The sequence below is a fragment of the Gavia stellata genome, unplaced genomic scaffold, assembly GCF_030936135.1.
Source record: "Gavia stellata isolate bGavSte3 unplaced genomic scaffold, bGavSte3.hap2 HAP2_SCAFFOLD_105, whole genome shotgun sequence".
Taxonomy (NCBI): domain Eukaryota; kingdom Metazoa; phylum Chordata; class Aves; order Gaviiformes; family Gaviidae; genus Gavia; species Gavia stellata.
Window position 1 is genome coordinate 164,900 of NW_026776931.1, and position 25,187 is coordinate 190,086.

Below are 25,187 nucleotides of genomic sequence, written 5' to 3' on the forward strand. Positions count from 1 at the left end.
GATCTGTGAGCTCAGCTGTGGCTGCCTGGTTCGTGCAGTCAAAGCCAAGACCCTGGGAGTGGTCTTTCCACCTTACTTGGGGTCTTGGGAACTTAATTCTCTTCCGGTTGGTCAGAAGCCCAACTGCCTGCACTGCATGTGCAACACAGATGATTTTGGAGGCTGTAGACTCCGAGGAGTTGTTGGGTTGTGGTGTTGTACCAGAGGGAAGAATGAGGAATGACGGGAGGAATTTGGGAAAGTGAAACCATGAGAAATCAGGAAAAAGTCTTGAACATAAGAGCATCCAGCTTCAGCAGAGGGTTTTTGTGTGGAGTGCAAGACATCTCTTTCCTAGGGCGATTTCTTTTCAAAGCAGCTCTAGTAGGGCACAGTACAGCCTAGGAATGAGTGATCCCCTCTTTACCTGAAGGCAGGCTGGCTATTTGGGTTTTTGCCATGTATCCTTTCTACTAAGCTTCCAAGGGAGGGTTTGCTGGCGTTGGCCCTTCTACCACTTGTTTCCCTTAATATAGTTATATATTTTTTTAATCAGTTCCTACAGCTTTCTGTAAGGATTATGCTTAGCGATGGGGCACATCAAAACAAGAATCATTTGGGGCAGGGATTATTACGATTGTAGACAGCACGTGACTCAAGTGCCTTTTGTGGATTATGGGGTGTAGCGGTATGGATGTTTGAGTGCAGCATAAATAGGGTGTAGCATAGAAAGAGAGAGGGCTGTTGAGGAGACAAGTGACTGTCACTTTAGGGCAGTAATACCTGTTGATGTTTGATGGCCAAGATCCCATGGCACAGTTTTTATCCAGGCTATTAAAATCCTTTATGTCCACGGTCGGGGGTTTTCTGGACGCCCTGCTAGCACCCGCTGGGTGACGTGTGACTCTTGCATGCAGGTAGTGAAGGAGCGGCTGCTGTGTCACGCCATGGTGGGGAGCAAGGCAGGGAAGGCACAGATCATGCAAGTGGACGTCACCTGTGAGTTCGTTGCTCCCATTCTGCAAATATCCTGCAGAGAAATCACTTTCCGGGTGGAGAAGGTAAGTCTGCGGATTGCATGCTGGCATTGAATAGCTTGGCTGATGACTGAGAGCCCGTGGGGTGTGTGTGCTTGTGTTCAAAGGGGGAAGTTAAATATCTTGTCCGAGTCCTCAGGGTTTTGACTATTGATTTGAGCAGGACCAAGCTTTTGCCATTAACATGGAGATCATTATTTCGCTCCTCTGGGCTTGTGGACAGTCTCACCAGCCTTTCTTGATGTGGATACAGAATTGAGCTGCTGAGCCAAGGGCACAGGGTGAGACGTGTGGGACCCACGAGAACAGCGTGGGCTTTGCGCAGCCCCCTCGTGTGCTGGGGCTGCAGGTGGGAGAGCAGAGAGCTGCAGGTGAGCGATGCTAAACCTGCTCCTCACCCCTCCTGAGGTGCTTTGTAAAGTAAGTGAGGATGTTTTTAGGGATGGGACTGGTTTTTAACTTCACCGAAGTAAAACTGAGATTACAGCTGCTCTGCTGAAGGGGGATCGTGGCCACTTGTAGAGAGACACCAGTTTCTGTACTCAGTATAAAGGGAGGTTTTTGAGGATCCTCCTTCAAGGCACAGTGAAGTCTGAACACTGATCCTGTAGGGGAGCTGAGAAAAACTGATTTAGCTGTCAAGTCCTCAGGCTGATGAGGAAAAACTGTCATCTCTTGTCTCTCTTTGCCTTCTCTGCTCTTGGTATGCTCTTTGCATTTCCCCAAGCCTCACTTTCTTCAAAGGACCTGCAGGTGTCCTTCAGCTGCAGCGATGGTAATATCAACACAAAGCAGGAGCCCTCTAGTCTCTGGATCCTGACTCCTGCATCATCTTTCTCTCTCCCGTGAGGTGTCTGAAAAAGAGAAGATACTTCATTATTTAGTTTCTGTGTTTTCAGGTCTCTCCTCTGGTTCCCAGGCTTCCAGAGAAGCACAAAACCCTGTGAGCAGGGAGTTCAGATTTAATTAGAAGCTTTTCAGCTCTGCCTGATGTCTGCCTGTGGTCTGCTTGATGCCACACGCTCTGATTTATTGAGTACTATGAAGCTGCAGCTGATTGATGTCAATACACCCCAAAGTAGTTTCCCAAAGCCTGTCTAGTTTATATAAACCACGCAGAGACAAAAGCTCTGGGTTCACTTTCTCTTTTGATCTTGTTCAAGCAGCTGCCTCCTCTCGGGGTCCTATCCCCCCATCTGTACGTGAGACTGTTTCCCTGTCCCCCGGGGGATGCTGTAGTTTCTAAAGATGAAAAGCATCTGATCTACTTCAAGGAAACCTTTCTAGAAGGGTAGAAGTGAATAAAAATAGTAAATAGAGATGTATGCTCTTTTGGGGTTGAAAACCTTGAAATGCATCAGAAAAGGGAAGGAGGTCCGTAGCCGCTTCAGGTTGTTTTTTTTCCTTGTCTCCTGTTTCTGTAGCAACCCAGTGATGTCCTAACTCTTCAGTACCAGCCTCTTTCATTAAAAAACATGTCCTCCCTGCCGCTCAGCGTTGTCCTGGCCTTGGAGCAACCCTTCGTGATCTGCGATGCGGACCGGCAGCCCCTCCCCGCAGATGTTCAGGTGAGCAGCCGTGGACCTTGGTGCTGGTGGGGTTTGAAGAGGGAGGAGAGTGGTGGTGCATTTAAGTTGGGAGGTCCTCTGGTAGAGAGGTTTGTTCTTTAGAATCAGCAGTAGACTGGCCTGAACTAAATTAGATTTGAAACGAGTTGCTGAAGGAAACGAAATATCATCTGAATTGGGGAAATGTGTCCTGGCTCTAAGCCATGAGGAGAGGGGAGCGTGCAACCAGGTCTGGGCACGCCATGTAGTAAAGGTGTCTCCTGGAAACCATCCTAGCTCTCCAGCAGCCATCCTTGGATAACCTCAAGAGCAGCTTGCTCCCTTCAAGGGCAGCCCTGCTTTCAGGAAGGTTGAGGATGCTCCTCCAGCTGCTCCCTGGCACCTGCCCCGTTGTTGGTGGAAGGTGTTGGGTATGGACTCTGCTAAACGTGTTGTGGTAGGCACGGCCACCATTTCTGTGCCATGCCAGTGACTAGCACCTGCAAGGGTGAGGCTGCAATGCCATTGCACTTGTGCTGTGAGGAAAAAGATGTTCCTCTAGAGTCGGGGCAAAAGGCCCTGGCTTGCCAGAGTGCTGGTTTGGTTATGTATTTAGTGTATAGCTTCTGTGGGTCCAGAATTCAGGAGGACAATATTTCTTTCCCTCTTGTATGGATGCAGAGCCCAGAGGCATGAGCCTGAGATAGTCTCAGACCAGAGTGTTGTGGTGCTTGCGGCCCGCACACACTGTAAAGAAAAGGAAGGATGAACTGAGAAGGCCACGTTGGGGTCACACGTTGAATATTTACATTTTCATGCCGTCAGACCTTGGGACTTCATCACACTGGTGGTTAATACTCTTCATCTCCTTGCAGCCCATGAAGCTGGAGATAGGAGAGGAACTTCATCTCTCCATCAGATTTAACCCTGCTTATGAAGAGGGTTTGAATATCTGGGTAGCAGAGAAGGCTCTGAAGATATGCTTTCTTGAGCACCCTCAGGAGGAGCAGGTCACCGTTCGGGGAGAAGTCTACTTCCCCAATCTCCATTTCCCGACCATGGCCGTGGACTTTGGGTGCCTCTTGAATGACACCGAAGCTGTGCGTTATGTCAGGATGACAAACTGCAGCCCACTTCCTGTCCGGTACCACTGGTCATTCCTGATGGACAGCCACGTGAACCAGATGAGGTATGTGCGCCTCTACCCTCTCCTTGAAGCTCTTCTTCCCGGTGTCCTGTTTGTACTTTGCAAAGACCAAGCTGTTTGCCTGGCATCCGACAAATTGCTTTCAACTTTCCCTTGTGGAAAGAACACCTACCAGTTGTGGTCAGGCTAGATGCACAGGGAATAGGTGATCTCCACCAGTTTGATGCTGGGAAAGAGGCAGCATTCTCCAGGAAAGCTGGTGTGGAAAGCTGCTTTCTCAGACCTTCGTGGCCTGAGGCAATTACCACCTTGGTGAAGTGAGTTTTCATCTGCTCAACTGCACGTTACATTCGCCAAACAGCTCTTTAGTGTTTTACAGCGAAATGGCAGGTTCTGCTGCAGGTTTGGGTACAGCTGTAGGTGTTGGTGGGAGGACTTGTCTGAACATCCCCTGGGAGCAGGGCCACCCAGCGCTGGTCTGTGGTTTCCAAGCCAATCGTGCAGTCCTGCTGGAGCAGATCTATAAACACATTTCTAGCAGTTCCTCCTGCTGTGGCCTCTCTACATAGTACAAAAGTCTAGTCTGGGCAGTTTTGATTACAGTAGCAAATGGGTTTTCCATAATGCCCTAGGAAACCGAGCAAAGTTAGCCATTGTGCATTGAAGTGCTGCTATTACAAATAGTAGAGATCCTCAATAAACAGTTTTGTTTAGGGCATTGGGATCTGTCTCAGAGGAGACAACCTACTGGGAAGTGGAAATTAGCTATGGTTATGAGGAGGGCTTGGGGGAGAAGACCTGGGCATTGGGGTAGCCCATTCACAGCTGGCTCTTGGCAAGTAACAAGAAGTCTTTAGTGTGGCCCTTCTTGATGCACGGCACCTTCAAGAACAGACCCTAAAATGCAGAGGAAAGTCTGCAAAAGCAGGTGGAGAGAGGTGGGCAGGGGAAGAGGAGCAGGGCTGTAAGCTCTGCTTGGAGGGCCCTGTCATCTCCTGGTAAATGAGGTTAGGGTTTAATTACCATCTAAAGGGAAAATCTAATTTTGATGATCGAACAATGCATGTATTTTATAGTAAGAGAAACAAACGTATTACAGCAAAGCCTGTGTGGAATTAATTTCCTCTGGAGCCACTTGTTGGCCGATTGCCTGTTTATCTTGACTCTTCTTTTTTTAGAACCAGTTTAGGTTTTTGGAAATGTAAACGCTGAATCAGTTTTCAGCTTTTAATTACCCCGGTCTCCACCTAAAAAGGCTTTGCTGGACCTGAGCCTGCAGGTGCTCATTCTTCCAGTGGACGTAGAGTCACTCAGCTCTGCTGAGTTGGTAGCCGTTGAGGGTCCGGACCATCTGGCGGGATAGCAGCCTTGGCTCCAAAGGGTTTGGCATAGCCCCTTTGCGGGCTCGTTAGCACTGTGGACATTACGACAGCTCCCTTTTCTGCTCTGCGTTTTAATTAAGCAGTAAAGTATTCTCTCTGGGTCCCTCAGCAGATACCATGTGATCCTCTGTGGCAGAGCTGGAAATGAAGACTGTCTCCAAGCTATTCACACCTCAAATTGCTCATGAAGAGCCCTGCAGAAGGGCAACATGTCAGATGTTATTTCTGGTCCACATTAAGCACTGTTGGTATTCTAAATTGTCTGATCAAGGTCACTCAGTCTGACACTGAGGGAATCAAACACGAGGTCCCATGAAGGTGAGATCAATAGAATTTAACCGTCCATACATCTAACCTTGCTGGAGCCGATCATCAGAGACTCCCAGCGTCAATCAGACACACACACACATTTATTTTGGCCAGGATAGAAAAGTGTTGTTTCTCTGCCTGGACAAGATGCTGTGTGCTTAGATCTCTTTTCTTTTTTCTTCTAATTGTTCAACCCATTTTTTCCTCCTTACTCTTCAGTCACTGCTGCTACTTTGAGCAGAGCAATCATAGAAGCAGCAGAGTCCAACCGTTGCTGTGTGGCTGGACATGCCCAACTCACACCAACCCATGCCCCTTCTCTGACACTGCTGAGCCATAAATCTCTCCTGGTTACTCTTCTTCTCTGTGGTTAGAGACAGAGTGAGAATAGGCTCTCCTTACCTCTTGGACCTTTGATAGCTCAAAGCTGAGTTAAGCCTTTGCACCAAGATGTTTTCTGCGGTGTTGGAAAGGATCTCCAGAATGGCCCAGCAGGAGATAATAGATCTGGAGTCAATTTCAAACATTCCATCATCTTTCTTATCTTAAAGGTTTCTTCTTGAAAGACAGATTTGTCCCCCTTTTTAAGGGCAGTACCCAGCTCCTCAGCTTTGTTTGGGATTCCCATCAAAAGGAAGACATTAAATCCAAGGGGTATACAAGGATTTTCTTAGAGACCTGTGACAAAGGCTGCCAAAGGCTCAACCCCAAACTTAGCTGTTCTCTAGAGTTTTTATCCTTTATTAAGGATCCATGCCTTGTCACTTCCTTTGAGCATTGCTGTTCCTGCATCACCTCTTTGTCCCCTTCACGCGAGCCATGTTCCCTCCCTGGGATAGAGCTAACACATGCCTTGCACTCCGTGTGCCAGGATGGATCAGCAGGGGCTCTGCACCTCCGTGGCACGTGTCAGGCCCCCTCCATGTGTTGATCTGACGTCTCTGGAGAGTGGGAGAGTCTTGGCTACAAATCCAGCATAATGAATTGCCAGTAGATTCTTTGGGGAAAGGGATTGTTGGGCTAAACATGTAGAAGATGACTCTTTCCTGTCCATCCAGGATTTTTCAGCCAATTTGTTTTGAACAAACCAGCAGTCTTTCTCCACCCAAGTGGATCTTTCTATAGCATTAGTAATTCCTCATGCCTCTGCCCTCTCTCCGTCCATGTCCCCTGGCAGGTTGCACTGCAGGGACCCTGCGAGCCAGCTCCCAGCCTTGTTACTGACAAAAAACCCCCACAACCCCAAGTCTGTGTTATACTTGATGAGTTTTTTTGCTTTGTTGTTGGTTTTATAAGAAGGAAGAAATGGAAAACATAGAGAATGAGAAACAGTGCAAGGCAAAAATCTGACAGCAGTGCTGTCAGCCACCGGAGGGGAGAGGTAGCAACATGAGCAGCGAGAATATGCATCCAAAATGCCTACGTCCACCGTGCCCCTGATGGCGGGGAGTCTGGGATGGGTGACAGTAGAGCATCCCCCCTTCTCACCCCGCAGTGCTATCAGCTCCTTGGGGCAGTATGTTTTGGGCTTTGGTAGCCCTATGGGTGCTCTTTCTCCTGCTTCAATCCCATGGGTAACTCAGAAAAGGAGGACTGAGTCGTGATGGAAGTGTGCTGCTGAAGGTGTCCTTCAGCTGCGTGTGGTTTGGCAGCAGCCGAGAAGTGGTTTGCTCGGTGTAACAGAGAAGTGGCCTCTTATTTTTTGGAGACGGAGTCTCTTGGAGCAAGGGCTGGGTGCCGCGCAGGCTTTACTTCTGGGGTGGCAGTCCGGCTGCCGTGAACGGCTTACGGAGAGGCTCTGTACTCGTGGGCAGAGGCACTGGGGAGCTGAAGCAAGGGAGACTTGGGGAAATTTGCGACCTGTTCCCCTCCAGAAAGGATAAAAAGTAAATACAGTGAGTGCCAAGGAGGGGTTTGGAGCCAGGAGTAAGTGAGCATATGTTGTTACCAAGTCTGTATTAGAGACATAAACCCGTATACTAGGTGTGGTACAGTGATGCTTTATCAGAACAAAGGTTGGAGGGTGATGATTTCCTATTTGAAATGTGTCTGTAAACTTGCTTCTTCTCTACGTTCACCTTCAGCATGGTGACCCTCGCCATGTACCCTCCAGCCCTGTGCCTTCCAGCACGACACTGCTTTTTCCCAGCTCATTTGCTGGGAAGCTGCAGGTTTGAGACAGCTTCTGCTGCCCCGGGGCTTCTGACCAACGGTTTCACTGTTGAGCACCTGGAGGACTTTTACCTGGGCCATGGTGACGGAGGTTGGAGCCCAGAACGGCTGCGTGGGAATCACTTCAAGTATTACACTTGGGTTTTCTGAGGCTCAGGCTCCTCCTTTGTATGAGGGTGACAGACCCTGAGAGCTTTCCTTTGCCCTGGCAGATGGGGGAGCAGCCCCAGGGTGTTGGAGGAGTGGATTTAGGGCAAGGGAGGTGAAGGAGAACCCATTGCTTGGGTGAAGAGCGCTGCATGTCCCCACCAAGGTGCTGTCAGGCAGCTGATTCTCTCCCTGGCTTTGTCCTGTGCCATCAGGACAAAGCTTGGGAGATGTCCATGTGTCATCCACGCCCTGAGTGGGCTGAGGTTGGACGGGGGTTGCCTTCTGGTTTTACAGCTGGCCAGCAAATGCTGGCTGGAAGGTGACTTCTTGCTCTGCCAGCGATGTTCAGCTAGGGAACCTGGGGAGCAGCCGACTTCTCTCTTTGCTTTCTGAATGTCTTCATTACCCAAGGCACACAGTGGGAACCCAAGGTACGTTTGCACTGCAAACAGCATCCCTCTCCCTATAAATGCCATTACGCCTGTGCTGCCCGGATGGCTCATGCTTTAATTGCTGCTGGGCTGCTGCTCAAGGCCCCGTCTCCGCAGAGCTTTACTGTTTATGAAACAAAATGTTGATTTTTTCCAGACCTCATTTCTCTTAATCTCTCCAGCTGTTTCTCACCCATTACACTTTTCCTACAGCCTGCAAGCTCTGCATCACACAGCTTTCCTTAAGGGAAAACCCATCTGAACCCACTGGAATCACTCTGCCCAAGAGTGTCATTTCTAGTATTGCTGTGCTCTTTGCTGGTGCATCCCTGTCTTCACAGGGGAGCTGAGAAATCTTTGCACTCTTAGGAGTGGGAGCTCAAGCCAAATTTGAATCCCTGTGTCAAATCTTCACATGTTTTTGGGTATAAATCTGCACTGGGGATTTTTGTGCTGATTCCTTCTAGTCCAAGGTGCTTGCTAGCAGACAGGTGATGGAGAGCTCAGCTCCCTGCCAGTCCCATCATCTGCCCGGAGCTGGCTGCTGCCGAGACAGGGATTTACATCAAAAACCCTTCCAGAGAACAGGGATTTTGTCCTGTGTGAGGCTGGACTCTGCCAGGACAGTGAAGCTGATGCTCCTCCTTCTGTACAGCCCCTCTTTCCCTTCAAAAGGCTAATACTGGGATGGTGGATGGACAGCAAGGGTTTTGGGTTGGCTTCAGATCCCTTGCGGCTTACTGGCTGGTTTAAGGCAGACGAGGAGAGTACCAGTCAGGGAGATCATTTCCCAAGACATCATCACGCATTTGTGACCACAGTGTTGTGGTCCCCAATGGCTTCTTTGCCAGTGGTTTCTTTGGCCACAGCCACCAGCTCCATGTGCTGTAGGTGAGGAGCCACTCCGTGCTGCGATAGACTCTGTTAAATGACACTGTTAAAAAAGAAAAAAACATCTCTCATCCAGCTGGCCCATCTCTTCATCCCTGAAAATAGCCACAGTGTGAAGAACCACCATTCCTGCTGCCCTCGTAGCTGCCAGGAGCATTGATTCACAGAATCATAGAATATCTCAGGTTGGAAGGGATCTATAAGGTTTATTGAGTCCAACTCCCTTCTCCTCACAGGACTATCTAAAACTAAACCATATGCCTAAGAACATTGCCCGGACGATCCTTGAACTCTGACAGATTGCCGTGCTGCTCACAGAAGCAGGTGGATTGTCTTTGCCCACTCAACAAACAAGTAGCAATTGGGTTAAGAGAGTATGGCCCCTGTGTTCAAACAGCCCGGGTGAGGACTTTGGGATGTTGAGGAGGTATCACCATAAATCTACACCTCCTGACTCAGAGAGGGAGGCAGGCAGGGGCAAAGTGGGGGGAACCCTTTAGCTCTCTACAGCAGAGCAGCTTGGGGAGGACTTCAGCTCACAGGGAGATTTCATGGGGCTCTGCAAAGGAGCTGGAGTTGTTATTAACAACTCTCAGGAGTTGTTATTAACCCACAGTATTTATCACAAGCACTCTAAGAGCCACAGTTTCATTTCCTCGCTAGGATGGCTCACAGGTAGCAGTTTTGGGACAGCCGCTGTGATGATGGCCAGGCTCATGCGCTGAACTGGTGCGTGGCCTGGTGCGTAGCTGGAGGGCTTCAGGGTGCTCCTGGCCCTGGATATTTGTACTCCCATGCTGCAGGCATGTCCCTGCTCACCCAGGAGAAGTAGTGTTCAGTTGCAGGTTGCCCAGAGGCTCTGCTGTTGCAGCTGAGCTCAATTTATTTCATCCTTATGTAGATGCCCAAGTTAGTGGCTGCTGGAGGTGTTGAGCAGTTTGGTCGCCCATCGGTGCACCCCAACACATATTAAGGTGCCTCGGATGAGAGGAGCGAAGGTTGTGCAGATGGGCCTGGAGATGGGTGATGCTCTGCAGGGGCAAGCGAACGCCTTCGTCCCCTCCAGTCCTGGTTTGTTCTTCCACGCAGACAGTGCCCCAGTCGTCTTTGGGGTCCCCCATGGGGTCCCAGCAGGAGGCAGAGGGAGGGCTGGGGAGGGGTGAGAGCACCACTGCTCAACGGTCCCTGCTTGGGGAAGGTCGCCTGGGCCAAGCCTTGTTCTTGCATGTGGTTGCAGGAAGGCCAAGTCAGGTGAGACCTCCTGGGGGTTGTGAAGAGCAGAGCCTCTAATCTAGAAAAGAAAAGCAGCCTTAAATAATAAGCTACAAACTAAAGAGAAATACTCATTTGGGAGCATGTCAGTAAAGGCACCAAATTCCCAGCTGGGAAGGAAGCATCCAGACTGCTGTAAAAAAATCTGCCTTGTTTGCCTATGGGGAACACTTGCAAATAGGCATGGTGACAGGCAGGCATGGTTCGAGTGTGTGGCATTAGAAATAGGAGCAGAGTTACTGTGCGATTTAAAACAGGGAACATAATCTGAGTCACCTGGGAACGTTTGAAAAAGTTATACCATCTACTTTTTCCTGAGAGATGTTGGTCAAACCATAAACTCAGCTCTGTTTGTAAAACGAGCCGTTGAACTGCTTTGTGAATCATTTGCCAAATTGGTCCTCAACCGGTTTGCGTTTAGAAACTGCTGGGGAGGTAACCACGCTGTCAGTAAGTGCCACGTCAGTTCCAACCTTCTTTCAGTAGAGCTGTTGCCCTTTTAGCGCGAGGTGCTGTTGGAGCCCTTGTTTTGCAACCGGGGAATACCTGTGGCACAGCAGGGAGCTGAATGTTGTCATTGGCGTTTGCTGTGTATTGATTAAAAATGACCAGAGCTTCCTTCCCCAAAGCACTAATCGCTGCTGCTTTGGCACTCATCAGGGATCAATGGGCTGCTTACTTGCGAGTCTCTGCCTGGAATTGCTCGACGTGTCTTTCCACGTTGCCTTGCGCGTGCGAGGGTGTCCCACGCTGGGCTCCGTGGGTGCCCCGAGAGGTGCTGGGCTCTGTCCGGTCAGGGCACAGCAGGCTGCGGGCTCCACCCCTGCTCCTGCCTGATCACACTTTGAGAAAGCCACCAGCATCGCTGCTTGCTCGTAGTGACCTACAGCTGCGGGTAATTATCAGGGGAAATATTCAGGATAAAGGTGTAGTAGAGCTGCAAAATTTCTTGCTTTGGCCCTCTGGGTGAGGAAGGCATGGTCCGTGGTGGTGGGTGCTTTCAGGAGGGCACCGGTGGGTCTGTACTGGCTCCTCGCGGTCCAGATCTGCCCCTTTGCATCTCAGCCTCACCTTTTTGCACAGTTTGTGTCTCTTCCTTTCCTGCTGCGCTTTTTACCTCCCTACAAGCCGTTCCCCTCTGTCCTCTTCCATTTCTCCTTGCAGCCAGTTGCCAGCTGCCTGCACAGCCGCTATACCAGCATCATCCCTGGGCAGCCCCAAGCGTTGTCCTGCTCCATCCTGGTTTCGGAGCTGCTGGGTCAGACCCATCACTGAGCTCACACCACCAGTGCCCACCCAGGGGCCGCATCCTGCCAAGGGGCCGCTCGTGCAGGCTCCCCTCCCTCCCACTGCAGGTCCGTGACCAAAGTTATGTTCTTTTCCAGGTTCAGCCCTCCAGCACCTAAATTTTTCATCAAAGCCCAACCACCAAGGAAGGAGGGAGGCCAGTCAGAGCGCTCAGTAACTGCAGAGAGCAGCTCCAGGGATGGGGGTGCAGAGGAGCCAGCCAAAGCCCTGGCAGCAGCAGGGGATCCTGCCCAGGAGCCAGCAGTTGCAGATGACTCCCTGGAAGCAAAGGTAGATTTTCTTCTGCACCTACCACCTGCGTTGCCTCCCCCAGCTTACCACCAAAAAGCCGTGCTCGTGCCAACCTCCCTTTTTGCTGCCCTGCTGCCACATGCCCTGAGAGCGGGCTGGGCATCAGGGCCAGCGGCTGGACACGGGGCTTCTTGGGAGGGAGAAATAGGATAGTTTTGCTTGGAGAAGGCCACTCAGATTCTCCTGACTCACGTTGGGTTTGGGGTTTTTTTTTGTTTTTGTTTGGTTTTGGGGTTTTTTTGTTTACAACATCAAAGGAGGCTTTTATCTGCATCATGATGTGAGGGCTTCCGGTTTCCTTTCTGTCTCAAGCTGTGCCAAGTACTGATCTGCATGTAGCACCTTCTCAAGCCCAGCTGGAGCCACCCGCTTTCACGCTTCTGCCTTCCCCCAAGAGCCGGTGTTGCAGTGATGGCCGCAGAGACAACTTTTTATAAAAAGAAGGCTTTGCAGACAAAGTTGCCTTTGATGTGCTGACCTTCCTGGTGAAGCTCACTGCTTTGGAGCTTGACCTTGGTACTAGTGGGAGCTGGCACCTTGTTGAGAAAAGGGTGTAAGAGAGCCCGAGAGGCTCTGAAAGAGCCAGTGTTGACATTAAGTTCAAGGAGGGGAGCTGCACCTGCTTACATTCAAATATCAGCAGTTTTAATGTTGTAACTCTGCACATTTTTTCTGAATCAGGAGAAATGATACCCTGTAGATGTAAAGAATAGTGTGGCTGAATGTTTTGGATAGAAACATGAAATCATCTTTATTTCCTGCTTTGTTGCCATGTATGCCCAGGAAGTAAACCAGGGAAATACAAGGGGACCTGTCTAAGTAGGATCCAAAATTGCTTCAAAGGATTCTTCTGGATTCAAAGGATGCTTCTAGATTGCAGTTTGGTCTTCTGCTTGTGTCACTCTCTCAAGGCAATCTCCATATAACCTTCATGGGGAGGTGGGGGACCACAGGCCTAGGAAAGATGTGGGTTAGCATCTTTGGGAATATACGCTTGGCAAAGCTTTGCTAAGTTTGAAAATGTGGAGACAGTAGAAAGAGCATTGAGATGAGAGAAAACTCTTCCCTCCCCAGTGCTTTATCTACTGGGGAGATGGAGCCTCTGACTAGGTCCAAGGATGTCCTGTAAATATTCTTGCAGATTCTGCTGAAGTCAAGGCCACAGCACAAAGCACTTCTTGACATTAGTGAATAAGGGGGTGATCTTAAACTTCAAGAGCAGTCACAAAGCCCTCTTTTATAAATAGGGGTCAGAAGCCCAGGGATGAGGTTCCTCTTGAGACATGGTGCCTTTGAGGTTCAATACCAGCTCTCGGCTGCTGCAAGACAGAAAAACATCTCAGCTGCTTTCTTCAGGAAGGCGCTGTTGGAGAAGAATGATCGAGCAGAGATCCTCAGCTCTCCAGCACTGATGAGTGCGTGAGATGAAACCTAAGCACCATCTGAAACGGGATAGTTGTGCTGAGCACTTTCTAAGTCCTTATTTTCCTGTTTTTAATACACCTCACTTGCAGTTGTGTTCCTCTTTTTGTCACAGAAAACCAAACCTGTCCCGGCATGGGGTTCTCGGTGTGTTCCTCGGGCAGGAGTGAGCAAAGTCAGGCTGGCACGAGGGTGCAAAGTACCCTTGAGGTCTCTGCCAGGACTCAGTGCTGGGCGCACGCAGCTTCCTCATGCAAGCTTGCGTGTAGGAAGTGCAGATGGAGCCCGTGTCTCATCTGTGGGTGGGCTTGGACCCATGCTCAACTGATGGCATGGGCATACCCCTGCTTGATTTGCGCCCAGGTCCCATCTCAGCTGCTCCTGGCTTGGTGAGGTGGTGGAGCCTACAGCAGAGTGGTCTCACCCAGCCTGCTTTCTGCAGCTCATGGTGCTTGTTTTCCAGTTGCTACCGTCCACTGCTGCGGAGCTGGAAGGCGCTGCAGAGATGGAGGGTGCCGCAGAGACTCAGAGCCTGGTGAAGATCAAGGAGTTGATGCCGTTCATGGAGGCAGAGCCCCTCGCCTTGGGAGTGGAGGAGGTAAGTGGGAATCTGACTTGCTTATGTGACCCCCGCTCCCACTGGTGGCCCTCAGCTGCTCGCAGAGTAGCCTCACACCCCTCCCAGCACGTCACACAGCACTGCTGAATCAACCGGTCATTGGAGAAGCCATGCAGGACATGTCGTAGGGTTGGCCAAGGACGTTACCTGTGCGGCACCTATGGAGGGCATTATTCATCCTGCTGTTACTAATCAAGTGGTCGATAGGAAATTTTTGCAGTAAATTTTGCTGTGGCATCTTGAGAGAGCAGCATGCAAATGGGCGAGAGAGAGAGAAGAGACCTGCCAAGTTACTTTGATGTAGTGTATTAATGAATGTATTAATTGGTGAGTATGGGAGATTTTTCCCATGGTTTCTCCACTGGAAAGTGTCATGGATGCAGGATGAGATGAGGATGATTTTGTCTGTGTTTGAGGAGCAGGCCCCTCCAGTCATGTCTGTCCTTTGCTTCAAGCCACGGCTCTTCTTCTGCATCAATTTGGATGCTCGACATCTTGATTTCTCCTCCCCTCCCTCCAGGTTTTTGACATCCTGCCGCTGTATGGTGTGCTGCAGCCGGGCGAGAGCCAGCGGGTCACATTCACCTTCTTTGGCCACACAAACATCGTTGCCAGCGTCACGGCGCTGTGCAAGGTGGAGGGAGGCCCGACCTACGAGATCGCGCTGAGTGGGGAGGCTTCGCTCATCGACTACCTCCTAGACACCACGGAGATCGACTGCGGGCTGAAGGTACCGCGCACTTCTCTTGGCAGCGGTCTTTGAAACCATCACCGGCGGGTTGCTGCCCACCTAGGTCTAGGGCTCTCTCCCCTTCCCAGCTACTTTATCAGCTGTATGGCTTGGAAGTACAACCTTTGAGTGATACGTCCTGCATCCAAGGTGGTTTTTAATGGCCACCTCCATCCGCCCCAAAGTTGGGAATTGCTCCTCTTCAAGGTTACTAACGCTGCCTCCTGGGGCAGGCAGGATCCCAGCAGTGATCTCGAGAGGGACATGTCCCAAGACATCCACACACTGATCTGCTCCTAAAGCCTGAGGTGCAAGGAGATGCTCTTTTTCAGTGCTCTTGACTAATCAACAAAATAAACCAGGGAGGGAGTTAACTTGGACTTCCTGTCGCTGAAGCTGGAGAGAATGTCCCAGAATAATCCCCACTTTACTTCTTTTGGGTTAAAAACCCCACAGATACTTCCAGCTCTTGGCCTTGCATGTGTTGCACCATTTGTCTCCCTTTTTGCTGGTGTTTTGCTTGCAAGTACTTGTATGCAGGTGGCTTTTCCTCTGAAGTGCCTTGATGCCTCCTTCTTTGTTTCAGCTAGCTGTTCGATGACGCCTTAAAGCGCAGAGGGCTTGTATCCCCTGGTTTCTTTGTTACTGCTCTTTACATGGTTGTTATTGCACCTCCGTGCTGCCGTAAATATCTGTTCCTGTGTCGGGCTAAGAGGTACCCAGCAGCTGTGGGTTCCCCGGGTTAACCCGGGAGAGTCAAGTGCCCATATGTCCTCTGCGGTCCCTGCTGCGGCGCTGTGTTCATTTCCTTTCAAGCCAATGAAAGAGGAAGGAGATTCCCAGCATCAGGCCTGTGTCTGTAACTTCCCGCTCCTCTGTCCTCTCTTCAGCTGTTTAACAAAGTCACCGAAGCAGAGGTCACCCTGCAGAACAGCGGCAAGGTGGGATTCACCTACGCGGTGCTCAGCCCCAGCGCGGCCACTGCCGACAGCCCTCTGCCCGGCGTGCCCCTGGTCGTGCCCAGCACGGTGAGTACGGAGGTAGCACAAGCGATTAACCCTGGCCCTTTGTCAGGCTGCCTAGGAGAGGGTTGTAGGGGAAAAAAGAGAAAAAAGCCATGAAAAAACCCACAGAAGCAGCCAGGAGAGAGAGGGCTGTAAGCAATTGCTGCTGGGGGGCAGAGAAGGTCAGGCAAGCGCGGTCCTAATAGACTGCCTTGAATGGCCTTTGCTGGTGGGTGGCTCTGCTGTCATTCATCAGCCACGGGCGGGAGGCAGGAGTGCTTTGGTAGCTCTCCGGACCCCAGCTGCTGAGCTCTCTGGTTGTGCCGGCACTGGCGCGGGCCGGTGCAGGCTCTCCCGAGGGTCACCGTACCCAGGTTGTGTGATCGGAGAGGACTTAGTCCTCATCCCTGCCTGTAACAAACCCTGCCTGCCCCCTGCCAGCACTGACTGGGTGAGACTTCAATACTCTCTGGCTTGGGCATGAAGCTCTTTGGCCAGAAATTGTAACAGCCCCTGTAGCGGTCCCTCGCTCCTCCAGCTTTGCTGCTCTGCAGCAGCTTTGTGGGGCAGTGAGGGGGCCAGGGAGGAGCAGGGCTGGAATAGCAAGGAGAGGAGTTTGCAGCATCCCACCATCCCAGCTTCTCAGTCCTGCATGGATGTCTTTGAGCTGAAGCAGTGTTCCTATCTTGGACACTTTTTGCAATGGGAAGAGGAAGCCAAATGGCTTTCACGTTCCCCCATGCCTGTCTCCTACAAGGGATGACACGCTGATGCCCTCTTCCTGCAAGCTTCCGAAGAGACAGCTCTGCTCGGACCCGCGCAGTTGTTGCTGTAACAGCATTGTCAGCCCTGGCAGCTTGACAGGGCTCGCTTTCGCTGGAGCTGTGTTGTGTGCTGGAGTAAGAGCTCGGGGGACCAAGTGGCAGGATCCGTCCCGCTCAGTAGCTTGTCCCTGCAGCGTGGAGGGGAGCGGGGAGCCGAGGGTCCAGCCCCGCGTGCAGAGGGCGAGCTGAGGAAAGCTGCGGCTGTGTCCTGTCACCCCGAGCTGTGTTGCCGTCTGCTTGAGTTTGCTCTCGACCTGGCTGGCGTGAGCCCAGCCCGGGGATCGGACAGTCCTTCTGGAAGCCCGGAGAGGAGGTGACCTTCCTGGCAACACCTTCTTCCCTAGATCTCATCCTAGTCCCTGCTCCTGCGTTTCCAGAGATGTATGTTTGCAGGTCATCGTGAGCCCAGATAGGCTCATGCACCCTCGATGTAACCGCACAGGCAGGAGATGTTTGGTTGGGGTCGTTAATAAGGGGTGAGGCCCTTCGACAGCAGCCTGGGAACCACCGACGTGCTGTGAGAGTTGCTGCTGGCTCTGCTGAGAGCGCAGGCACTTCACTCGTCTTCCACAGCGGCTGGTAAAAGAGCTTTTATTTCTTCGGTCTGGCTCTTGCTAGCAGACGGTAAACACCGTTAGCAGAAGAGCTGTGCTCCTGCTGAGCGCAGGGCAGTCTGTGCTGTGGGAATGCATCCCTCCAGGCCCTCTGAAGGACACAGTGCATCCTGGTGTAGGAGACTTGAGCTTTTGGGTAGAAGAGAGCTAGAAGGCGATGTTGTCTGATGCTTTCTTATCTTTGAGAACCTGCCTTCTCTTCTCAGCGTGTCTATCGTCTGAGCCATCCCTCCACCAATCCCTCTTTGGTTTGCATTCCCTCCCTCTTCTCTCATGCCCTGCAGGGTTACATTGGACCAGGCAAGGAGCAAGTGCTGAAAGTGTACTACCTGCCAGGAGTGCCGGGAGTCTTTTGCAGGACTTTCCAGGTCCAAGTGGGTCACCTGGAGCCGAAAGCGATCTCCCTCAAAGGAGAGGGGATCTTTCCCAGGACCTACTTGGACCTGCCCAGGAACACCAAAGGTGAGCACTGCCTGTCTGCTCCCCAGGTAGGTCCCTGGCTTTTTCCCCCATGTCATATCATATGGCCATAGGGCAGCTCCCACTCATCTCCAGCAAGCCTGGAGGTTTCAGGGCTGTCAGACCAACACTCAACCCTCTGCTTGCTTCCTGAGTGTCTAGCAGACGAGCCCATGTGGGCTTTGCCCCGGGAACCATCCTGCAGAGCTTGCCAGCGTATCTGTTGGTGGCCTGCAAAGATGATGCCTAGACAGAAAAGCTTGGGAAAGCTGTAATGCAGGCTGGCAGGGATTTTGTCAGGGTTGGCTTTGCATCGCATTGCAGGGGATGAGATGCTCCTCTGTGGGGAGGAAGATGGGTGGGAGTGAACATCAGGATTCAGAGAGGAGTAGCAGCATAGATTGCTAGAGGGGTTTGTTTCTGGGAGAGGCCAGCATCCGGGGAGTGGGACTTCCCAGCTTAAATGGGCATGGTGCTGTGCCCACACTTCTATTTGTGGATGTTTTCTTCCTTCAGGAAACAAACAGTATGAGAAGATCCTCAGAGGCAAGAGCAAAGATGGACTAAGACAGCCAGAGGGATGAAGCAGTGGTTCTGGGGGAGGCTGCGGCTGTGGAGCCACCCACGGACAACTCGGGCACCGTGGTGAGAACGACTGCTGCCCCGTTTGTCATGTGCCACCCTCCTGCCGTGTCACTTGGGCCCCTTGCACCCTGCAGCAGGCTTCCCGGGGCCCTGCTGGCACTTGGGACCTCCCTGCCCGCATCTGGCCATGATCACGCATCAGCTCAGCGTTGCCCCGGGGGCTGCCCACCTCTGGTAGTTGTCCCTCCTGTAGATGCACCAGCTTCCTGACTACCCCAGGGAGAGATCCTGAAGACCATGCTCATGTGATTGAATTTATGGTACTCTGTGAATGGAGACACAGGTCATCGCTGGGGTGTTTGTGGCTCACACCCCAAGCCCTGCCAGGTTTACAGAGCTTCATAGCAGCAGCCTGACTGCACCCTGGGACCGTGCTGTCAGTGTTTGTCTCCAAGAGGCACCAGCTTTGTCGTGGTTCCTTTTTGGAGAGAGCTTTTGTCCAAGCTGCTTTGGCAGTGGCTGGGGGCAGGCAAATACTTGGAGCGCTGGAAGGTTCCTGGCTTGTCTGTCTGTTTGTCTGGCCAGATCAGCTTTTATAACAGTGACCGGACAGGCAAAGATGCTGGAGTTCATTTCCCCCCAGATAAGGTCCTGTCTAAGAGAGCAGGAGGTGTCAGAGACACTGAGCAGGGAGACAGGAGGACCCCATCACCCCTCTCAACAAGAGCAGGGTGGGATCCTCTTTCAGAGACAAGCCTCTCCCTTGGGAAGGACCTTTGCTAACCAGCCACCATCTTTGCTTTCCTCAGTTCGACACTCGGCTGCAGATGCAGATGGAGCAGGTGCTGATAGAGGAACACGCCCTGGAGCAGCAGAAAGCTCTCGCCTCTGGTCCCTCAGAGGACACTGCCTTTGACCAGCGTGCTCGTCGGAAGCTTCTCAAGTTAGTGGGGACTCCCGTATCCTATCTCCAGGCACCCTGAGGGCAACACCCGGTGGCACACCCCTGCTCCTGAGAGCTCCTTGTGTGCCTGCAGAGCTGGGAATAGCTGGGCACTCAGCTCCCCACCGATGATGGGTTCTGTTCTTAGAGCTGAAGGGGTCCAGTGCTGACCGTCAAGCCCATCCAGACAGCACAGACAGCATCCCTGCTGACCACCTCTGAAAGAGGGAACTCAAAGCTGGCATCTTTGTTCCAACTAACAGATCCCACTAAGCAAAAAGAGCCGGGAACGGCACAGGTTGACAAAGCCTTGACAAGCCCTACATCAGGTGGCTTGGGTGCTGGTGGGACTGCAGGGCTTGCCTAGGTAACTTGGTCCTTCCTTTTGCTCCTTCATGAGGAGGGACGGGCACCGTAGGCTCCAGTTCAGGAGGAAGAGGGTCTGCAAAACAGATTGTTTAGGTGTTTTCCTGAGTGGGATTGCTCTGGCAAAGGACCTTCCCATGAATCTTGTAGGTGTTGATTACTGCATTTACCGGTGCTCCTCTGGGGACAGATCTGGTTGCAGAGCAGTACAAATGAATTTTTTGTTAAGGTCCCATTGGTAGCTGATAAAACCTAGGACATACCCTCCCCATGACTTACCAAAGACTTATTACCAGGTGGTCAGGCTTGGGTTTCACTGGCTAGAGTTGAGCTTTTACAGCAGTGAATACAGAAATATCCATTTTATTTGCATCTTCCATCCACTTGGAAACATAGCCAGGCTGTGGTTTAAGGGCTCTCCTTACTCCTCCTTTCAGAGCTGAGCTTCCCGAGTATGTCCTGGACTTTGGCTACGTCATTCTCGGGAACATCCACACACACATCATGAAGATCACCAACACCAGGCAGTTCCCTGTGTCCTTTCACACTGACGGACGTGTCCTGTGTGACACAGGTAACCAGTGCTGGGGAGACTTCACGTGGGCTTGAAGGAGCTGTCTCTGACAGATTAGCTTAAGCCACTGGACGTGGGGAGTTTTCCTGAGTGCTTGTTTGTATAGCTTTGTCCTCCTTAGTACGCCCTGCTTGGTGCCTCGGAGCCTGAGTTCTCCTGGCCAGCAGTGCCCAGAGACCTGGCCTGCCTGTGGCTGCCCTAACACGTGATTGCAGGGGCGAGCTGTGCTGATCACCGTGGTCACCTCTCAGCATGTTCTGCTCTTGGCTACCGTGAGCATCATCTTGAGTTTTTGTGCATGCGGTGGGTTTGCATTGCAAACAGATGGCTCCTTGGTGTTTTGGAAGTGCTTTGGTTTGGAGCTCGTAATGTCACAGCACTTCTGTTCAGCCTTTATTAAGAAAACAGCCTGTGAGGTCCTCTGGTGTATCAAAATAGGCTTCCGAAACAGGCCTTGAGGTAAGGCTGCAGTGCCATCAAACGGTGACTCGCTGTGTCTGAGGGCTGGTCAGGTGTCTCCTCTAAGTTGTTTTCCAGGGAGCACCACAGCACAGGGGAATCATAGCTGCAAGTTCTCCTTTGGAGAGGTCTGCACATCCTTCCCTGGGATGCCTGATAAAGGAATTACCAGCGCTCCTCAGCTAGTATGTTTCCTTTTGACCGTGCGAACCTTGGATTCTGGCTGTGAAAAGCCTTTCTCCTGGAGCGGTGACATGGGAGAAAGAGTGGCAGGCTTCTCTGGAGAGGCAAAGAGCCCTCTTCTTCACAGACCTGCCAGCCAGGACACCCGTATGGCCTTAACGTGCTTGCGACGCATTTCATGTCGCTTGAGTGTCTCAGCTGCTTTATTTTCATCTGTTCAAGGTTTCAGCGTGGACCTGGACCATGTGAAGCACCTGCCCTGCTGCAAGACCAAGACATTCGAAGTGCGCTTCAACCCAAGTGTCAACCTGCCACTGGGAGCAGTGGACGTGCTCCTGCCCATCAAGGTACCTCGTGGTCCCTCACCTCCCTGTGCCTGCACCACTTTTTGGGGCAGGCATCAGGTTGGGGACAGCAGTAGATGTCACTTGGGCTCTCAGCTGGATGCTCTGTCCTTCACTAGGCAGCCAGAGGCCCCACGTTTCATGTCCGCCTCCGTGCCAACGTGACTGTGCCGTCCCTCTGCCTCTCCAGGGACAGACCGGAGTTCACTGTCCAGTGTGGGCAGTGCCAGGAAGAAACCATGCAGCTCCACAATCACCTCCAGGTCCCCTGTAAATGGTTCATCACCATGAATGAGCCTGTTAAGAAGGTAAAGCACAGACAATGTGTAGCGCCTAACTTCTTGGTTGGGTTTTCTTTGCCTCTCTTGCCTTTTCTGCCCCTGTGGCTGCCTGAGCACTTGGGCTACAGCTCGTGTGAGGAGGCTTTAGAGAGTACAGAGCAAATCTGGTTTGCCTGGACCTGTTCACTAGCTGATGCTTTACTTCTCTGCCACCTTCCCCCATTCCTCCTCCAAGGACAGTGCCTCCCCATCTGCCTGCCCTGCCTATATGTCTTCCCTCCAGTTCTAGAGCAGTGGTGGCCACGGCTGGTCTGGATGCGGATGCTCTCAGCACCGTGACAGTATCTCAGAGCACTGCAGGACCCGAGGGTCTGTCCTCGCAGACCAAGGAGACCTCCCACAATTGTTTTTTGTGCTCAGGTGGACAAACCTTTGCCAGTGAGGGTGCATCAGAAGCTGCTGCAGGAGTTGAAGGCCAAGCCCTGTGTCTTCAAGGGGCTGCCTTCGGCTGGAGCCCTGGCCCCAGGACAGCGCTGCAACGTGCGAGTCAGGCTTTCCCTGCCAGAAGAGGTGAGATCAGCAGGTGTCACCCCCAGGAGATGCGGCAGGGCAGTGTGATAACAAGAGCCCAGCACAGGGAGGAGGAGATGAGGTCTGCCTGCACATGGAACTTTCTGCAAGCCCCGCACCCATGTTGCCTCAGTTTCCTCTGCAGCGCACTCTTCTGAGAGGGGCTTTGAAATGCCAATGGGGAGCTGGCACAGAGAGCATCAGGGCACTGCGGTGTGGCTCCCTCTCGGCGCATGGGGGGAAATCTGCCTGTTTCCCCTCATCTTCCCCCTTGCATGGGCGTGTTTGCAGGCTGCAACACCCTGGTGCAGAGCAGCTGGCACGCTCGCAGGGGATAACAAAATCTGGAAGGGCCAATCTAGGCTAATCCTGCTGCTGGTACCAGCAGACAGAACAGCCACCAGACCCCTTCCTGGGCACGGCAGGACAGTCACCTGTAGTGGTATGCTGCCAGCAGTCCCTGTGGCTCTGGCCCAGCCTGCCTGCACGTTCCCAGGCAGTTTGGGAGTCAGCATAAAAGATGGAGCATTCCCAAAGGCAGTCTGTGTGTAGCTACCATGACTTCGAAACTGGCAGTGGGTAACAGTATGGACACGAGTGCTTCCACACCTAGGAAGCGTCCCAGGGATGTTTGAATTGCTAGTAGAGCTGTAACCATCTTGTCTCTGGCTTTAATCAGAGCCAAGCATTGAGCAGAGAGGAAGACCCTTATCTCTAGCCAGTGAGAGCTCATCTGCCTCCTTCATGTAGCTGATGTTTGCCTGATGCATGAGTTCCAGGACTGTGTCTGGGCAACATCATAACCCTGAAGAAGGAGGTGAAGCAGCCCCTGAGTGCTGTGGGAGCTGAGTCCACCCACGAGGGCCTTTCTTATGAGCATTGTGCTCCCTCATGACTAGTGGAAACATGTGGTAGTCTGTTTTAGATCCATCTGATCCCCAAATATGCAGTTCCACTTCACAGCAGGATTCATCCCCATTACTCAGAGCCAGCATGCAGGTGCCATAGCCCCTGCTATAAGTTACTATCTGTTTTCCATTCACCTTACAGGTGCTGGTAACATCCCTGACCTTGGGGCAAGGGTTAACTTTGAGGCCCTGTCACCTGGGACTTCATGGAGGAGCTCTCTGCACTTCTCTCTTTTCAGAAGTCCTACAGAAGCAAGCTGAAGGTTAACATTTGCCAGAGCAGCCAGCCCCTCCAGCTGCAGGTCTCGGGGCAGGGGCTGGAGCCACAGCTGGAGTTGAGCCCCGCAGTGCTCGAGCTGGGAGCGGTGCTGCCGTACAGCCGTGGGGCGGAGGGGACGGTGGTGGTGAAGAACCCATGCGAGTTCCCCATCGAGTTTTACTCGCTGGAGTTCGACCAGCAGTACCTTGCTGAGGAGCAGGTGAGAGGGAAGGTCTGGTCCCCACGTGCATGCTCCCATAGCTCCACAGGGCTCCAGCATTCCCAGGCTTGTGCCGGGGAGAGGGAGGCAGTCCCCAGGGCAAAGCCTGGTGGCATTTCAGGGTTAGCCAGCTCGGCTGGCAGGCTGTGGAGGGGCTTGGGTAGTCCATGTTGTTGGGAGGAAGGAATGAGGGAGAAGATGGGTTGGCTGGGGAGTCTGTTCATGGGATGGAGGTCAAGAAACACATCCCATCTATGGTTTCTCTTCCCTACGCACAGAGATCCTGCGGATGCTCAAGGACTATGATTGCCACAACGCCTTCTTGCTGCCTCCGCATGCCCCGGGTGAGAAGCTGCCCCCAGAGGTGCTGGAGTACTATCAGGACCAGAAAAGACTGCAGGATGAGCAGGCAAAGCACAAGACTGGGGAACCAGCAGGCCAGGACAACGGTGAGGGTTTGGCATTGGCTGTCCTGAGTGTGGACACAGCAGGGAGTCCAGCCCACCTCCCCTGAGCTCTCCATGACCTCATTCTCCATGGAAAGCCCATGCTTTTAGCAGCCACCTGTTGCCCAGCTTGGTGGAGGAATTCCCGGGTGAAAGTCTGTGGCTTGGAAAGCGCATCCTCTGCCAGCCCTGCGTGCAGTCTAAGCAAGCTCATATCTGCCTAGCATGGACTGGGGAAATAATCAGGTTATCCCCTTGTGTCCCTCATCCACAAAGAGTAGGACTGGATGAGTTCTTCATCCGGTAGACCCAGGTCTAATATCACTAGCTCTTTTGTGTTTGCTCCTTCCCAGCAACAAAAGCACAAGCTCAAAATTCTCCTGAGAGCAGAGACAGCCTGGGCAGGCTTCCCTGGGCAGGGAAACTCTGCCTTGGGCGTTTGCTTTCTTGGGAAAATTTTCTGTCTTTTGCATGTGGCCATGCAACGTGGCGAATGGCAAAGAGCAGGTTGCCTGGCCATGTTCACCCTCTTCTTCCCTCCCCATGTCCTTCCTCCTCAGCAAACTTTGAAGATGTCCAGTCTGTGTCAGATCAAGGAGGAAAGCACTCTGCTGGGATTGTTCACACCATCTCATCCCATAACTCAGTCATTCCCTCCTCCATTTTTGAGGAAAGCCAGTCCAGCAAGGTGGACTCTGAAGTTGAATGTGGAGAGGAGGAGGAGGAGGAGGAAGGTGCTGAAGAAAGATGTGGAACAGGTAATAACGCAAAGCCCTTCACCTATTTTATGTCTGTTGTGGCAGCAGGGCCTCAGTGGAGGACTTCATTGTCATCTCCATCACTTCACTGCAGCCTGGTGCCATCTTCGCTCCTGTGGGCCCTGAATCCACTCTTGCATATGAAGTCTGTAGGATCCTGAGAAGCGTCTGGGGCAGGGACAAGGGAGAGGCCAGGGAGGTTTTGCCCAGCTGGCTGGGCTAGCATCCCTTTTTCTCCCAGCAATTCCCAGTCTCTTGCTCAAGCATTCCTCGCTGGCTTCGATATCCTATAACAGCCACGAGCTCCATAGCCCCGCAGCAATGCTGTGCCATGGGCGTCTCGATGCATTTGTATCTTGTCTGCTGGTTGTAGAGCAGTCCAGTTGTTCCTCATCTGCCTTTTGTTGGATACACTTGTAACACCAAGCTGCCCCCCCGGGACCTCACCTCTCAGACTTGTGACATAGAGAAACCGTTAAAATGTGGTTTCATACACATGGCTAGGGCTGCTCCAAGTTGCATTCAGTTGCAAGGCTAGCACGACCGTTGAGCAACTGGTGCTGAGTGTCATCTTGTCTCTACAGGAGGGACAGCAAGACCCTGGTGCTGCAAAATAGCGCCCCACTGCCCGTGGCCTGGCGGGTCAGTGGGCTGGAAAACCTCGGCGAGGAATTCTCTGCGTCACAAGATGAGGGCATCGTTG

The 25,187-nt window shown here is 52.2% G+C and overlaps 3 protein-coding genes across 3 annotated transcripts; all 3 read left to right on the forward strand.

Moving 5' to 3' along the window:
- The first annotated feature begins 926 nt into the window (after positions 1 to 926).
- LOC132321528 (hydrocephalus-inducing protein homolog) lies at positions 927 to 5,073 on the forward strand. The gene is made up of 4 exons (XM_059835027.1): positions 927 to 1,040; positions 2,441 to 2,584; positions 3,439 to 3,663; positions 4,966 to 5,073. The coding sequence occupies exons 1-4, from the start codon at positions 927 to 929 to the stop codon at positions 5,071 to 5,073; spliced, it is 591 nt and encodes a 196-aa protein (XP_059691010.1).
- An 8,807-nt stretch (positions 5,074 to 13,880) lies between these two features.
- Positions 13,881 to 16,832, forward strand: LOC132321529 (hydrocephalus-inducing protein homolog). Its single transcript, XM_059835028.1, has 4 exons — positions 13,881 to 13,936; positions 14,478 to 14,687; positions 15,578 to 15,715; positions 16,758 to 16,832. The coding sequence occupies exons 1-4, from the start codon at positions 13,892 to 13,894 to the stop codon at positions 16,830 to 16,832; spliced, it is 468 nt and encodes a 155-aa protein (XP_059691011.1). The 5' UTR covers positions 13,881 to 13,891.
- Positions 16,833 to 21,236: 4,404 nt separating this feature from the next.
- LOC132321530 (hydrocephalus-inducing protein homolog) lies at positions 21,237 to 25,101 on the forward strand. Its single transcript, XM_059835029.1, has 6 exons — positions 21,237 to 21,350; positions 21,744 to 21,893; positions 23,041 to 23,280; positions 23,561 to 23,729; positions 24,287 to 24,484; positions 24,989 to 25,101. Exons 1-6 carry the CDS (start codon positions 21,282 to 21,284, stop codon positions 25,099 to 25,101), a joined length of 939 nt encoding a protein of 312 aa, XP_059691012.1. The 5' UTR covers positions 21,237 to 21,281.
- Positions 25,102 to 25,187: the final 86 nt, after the last annotated feature.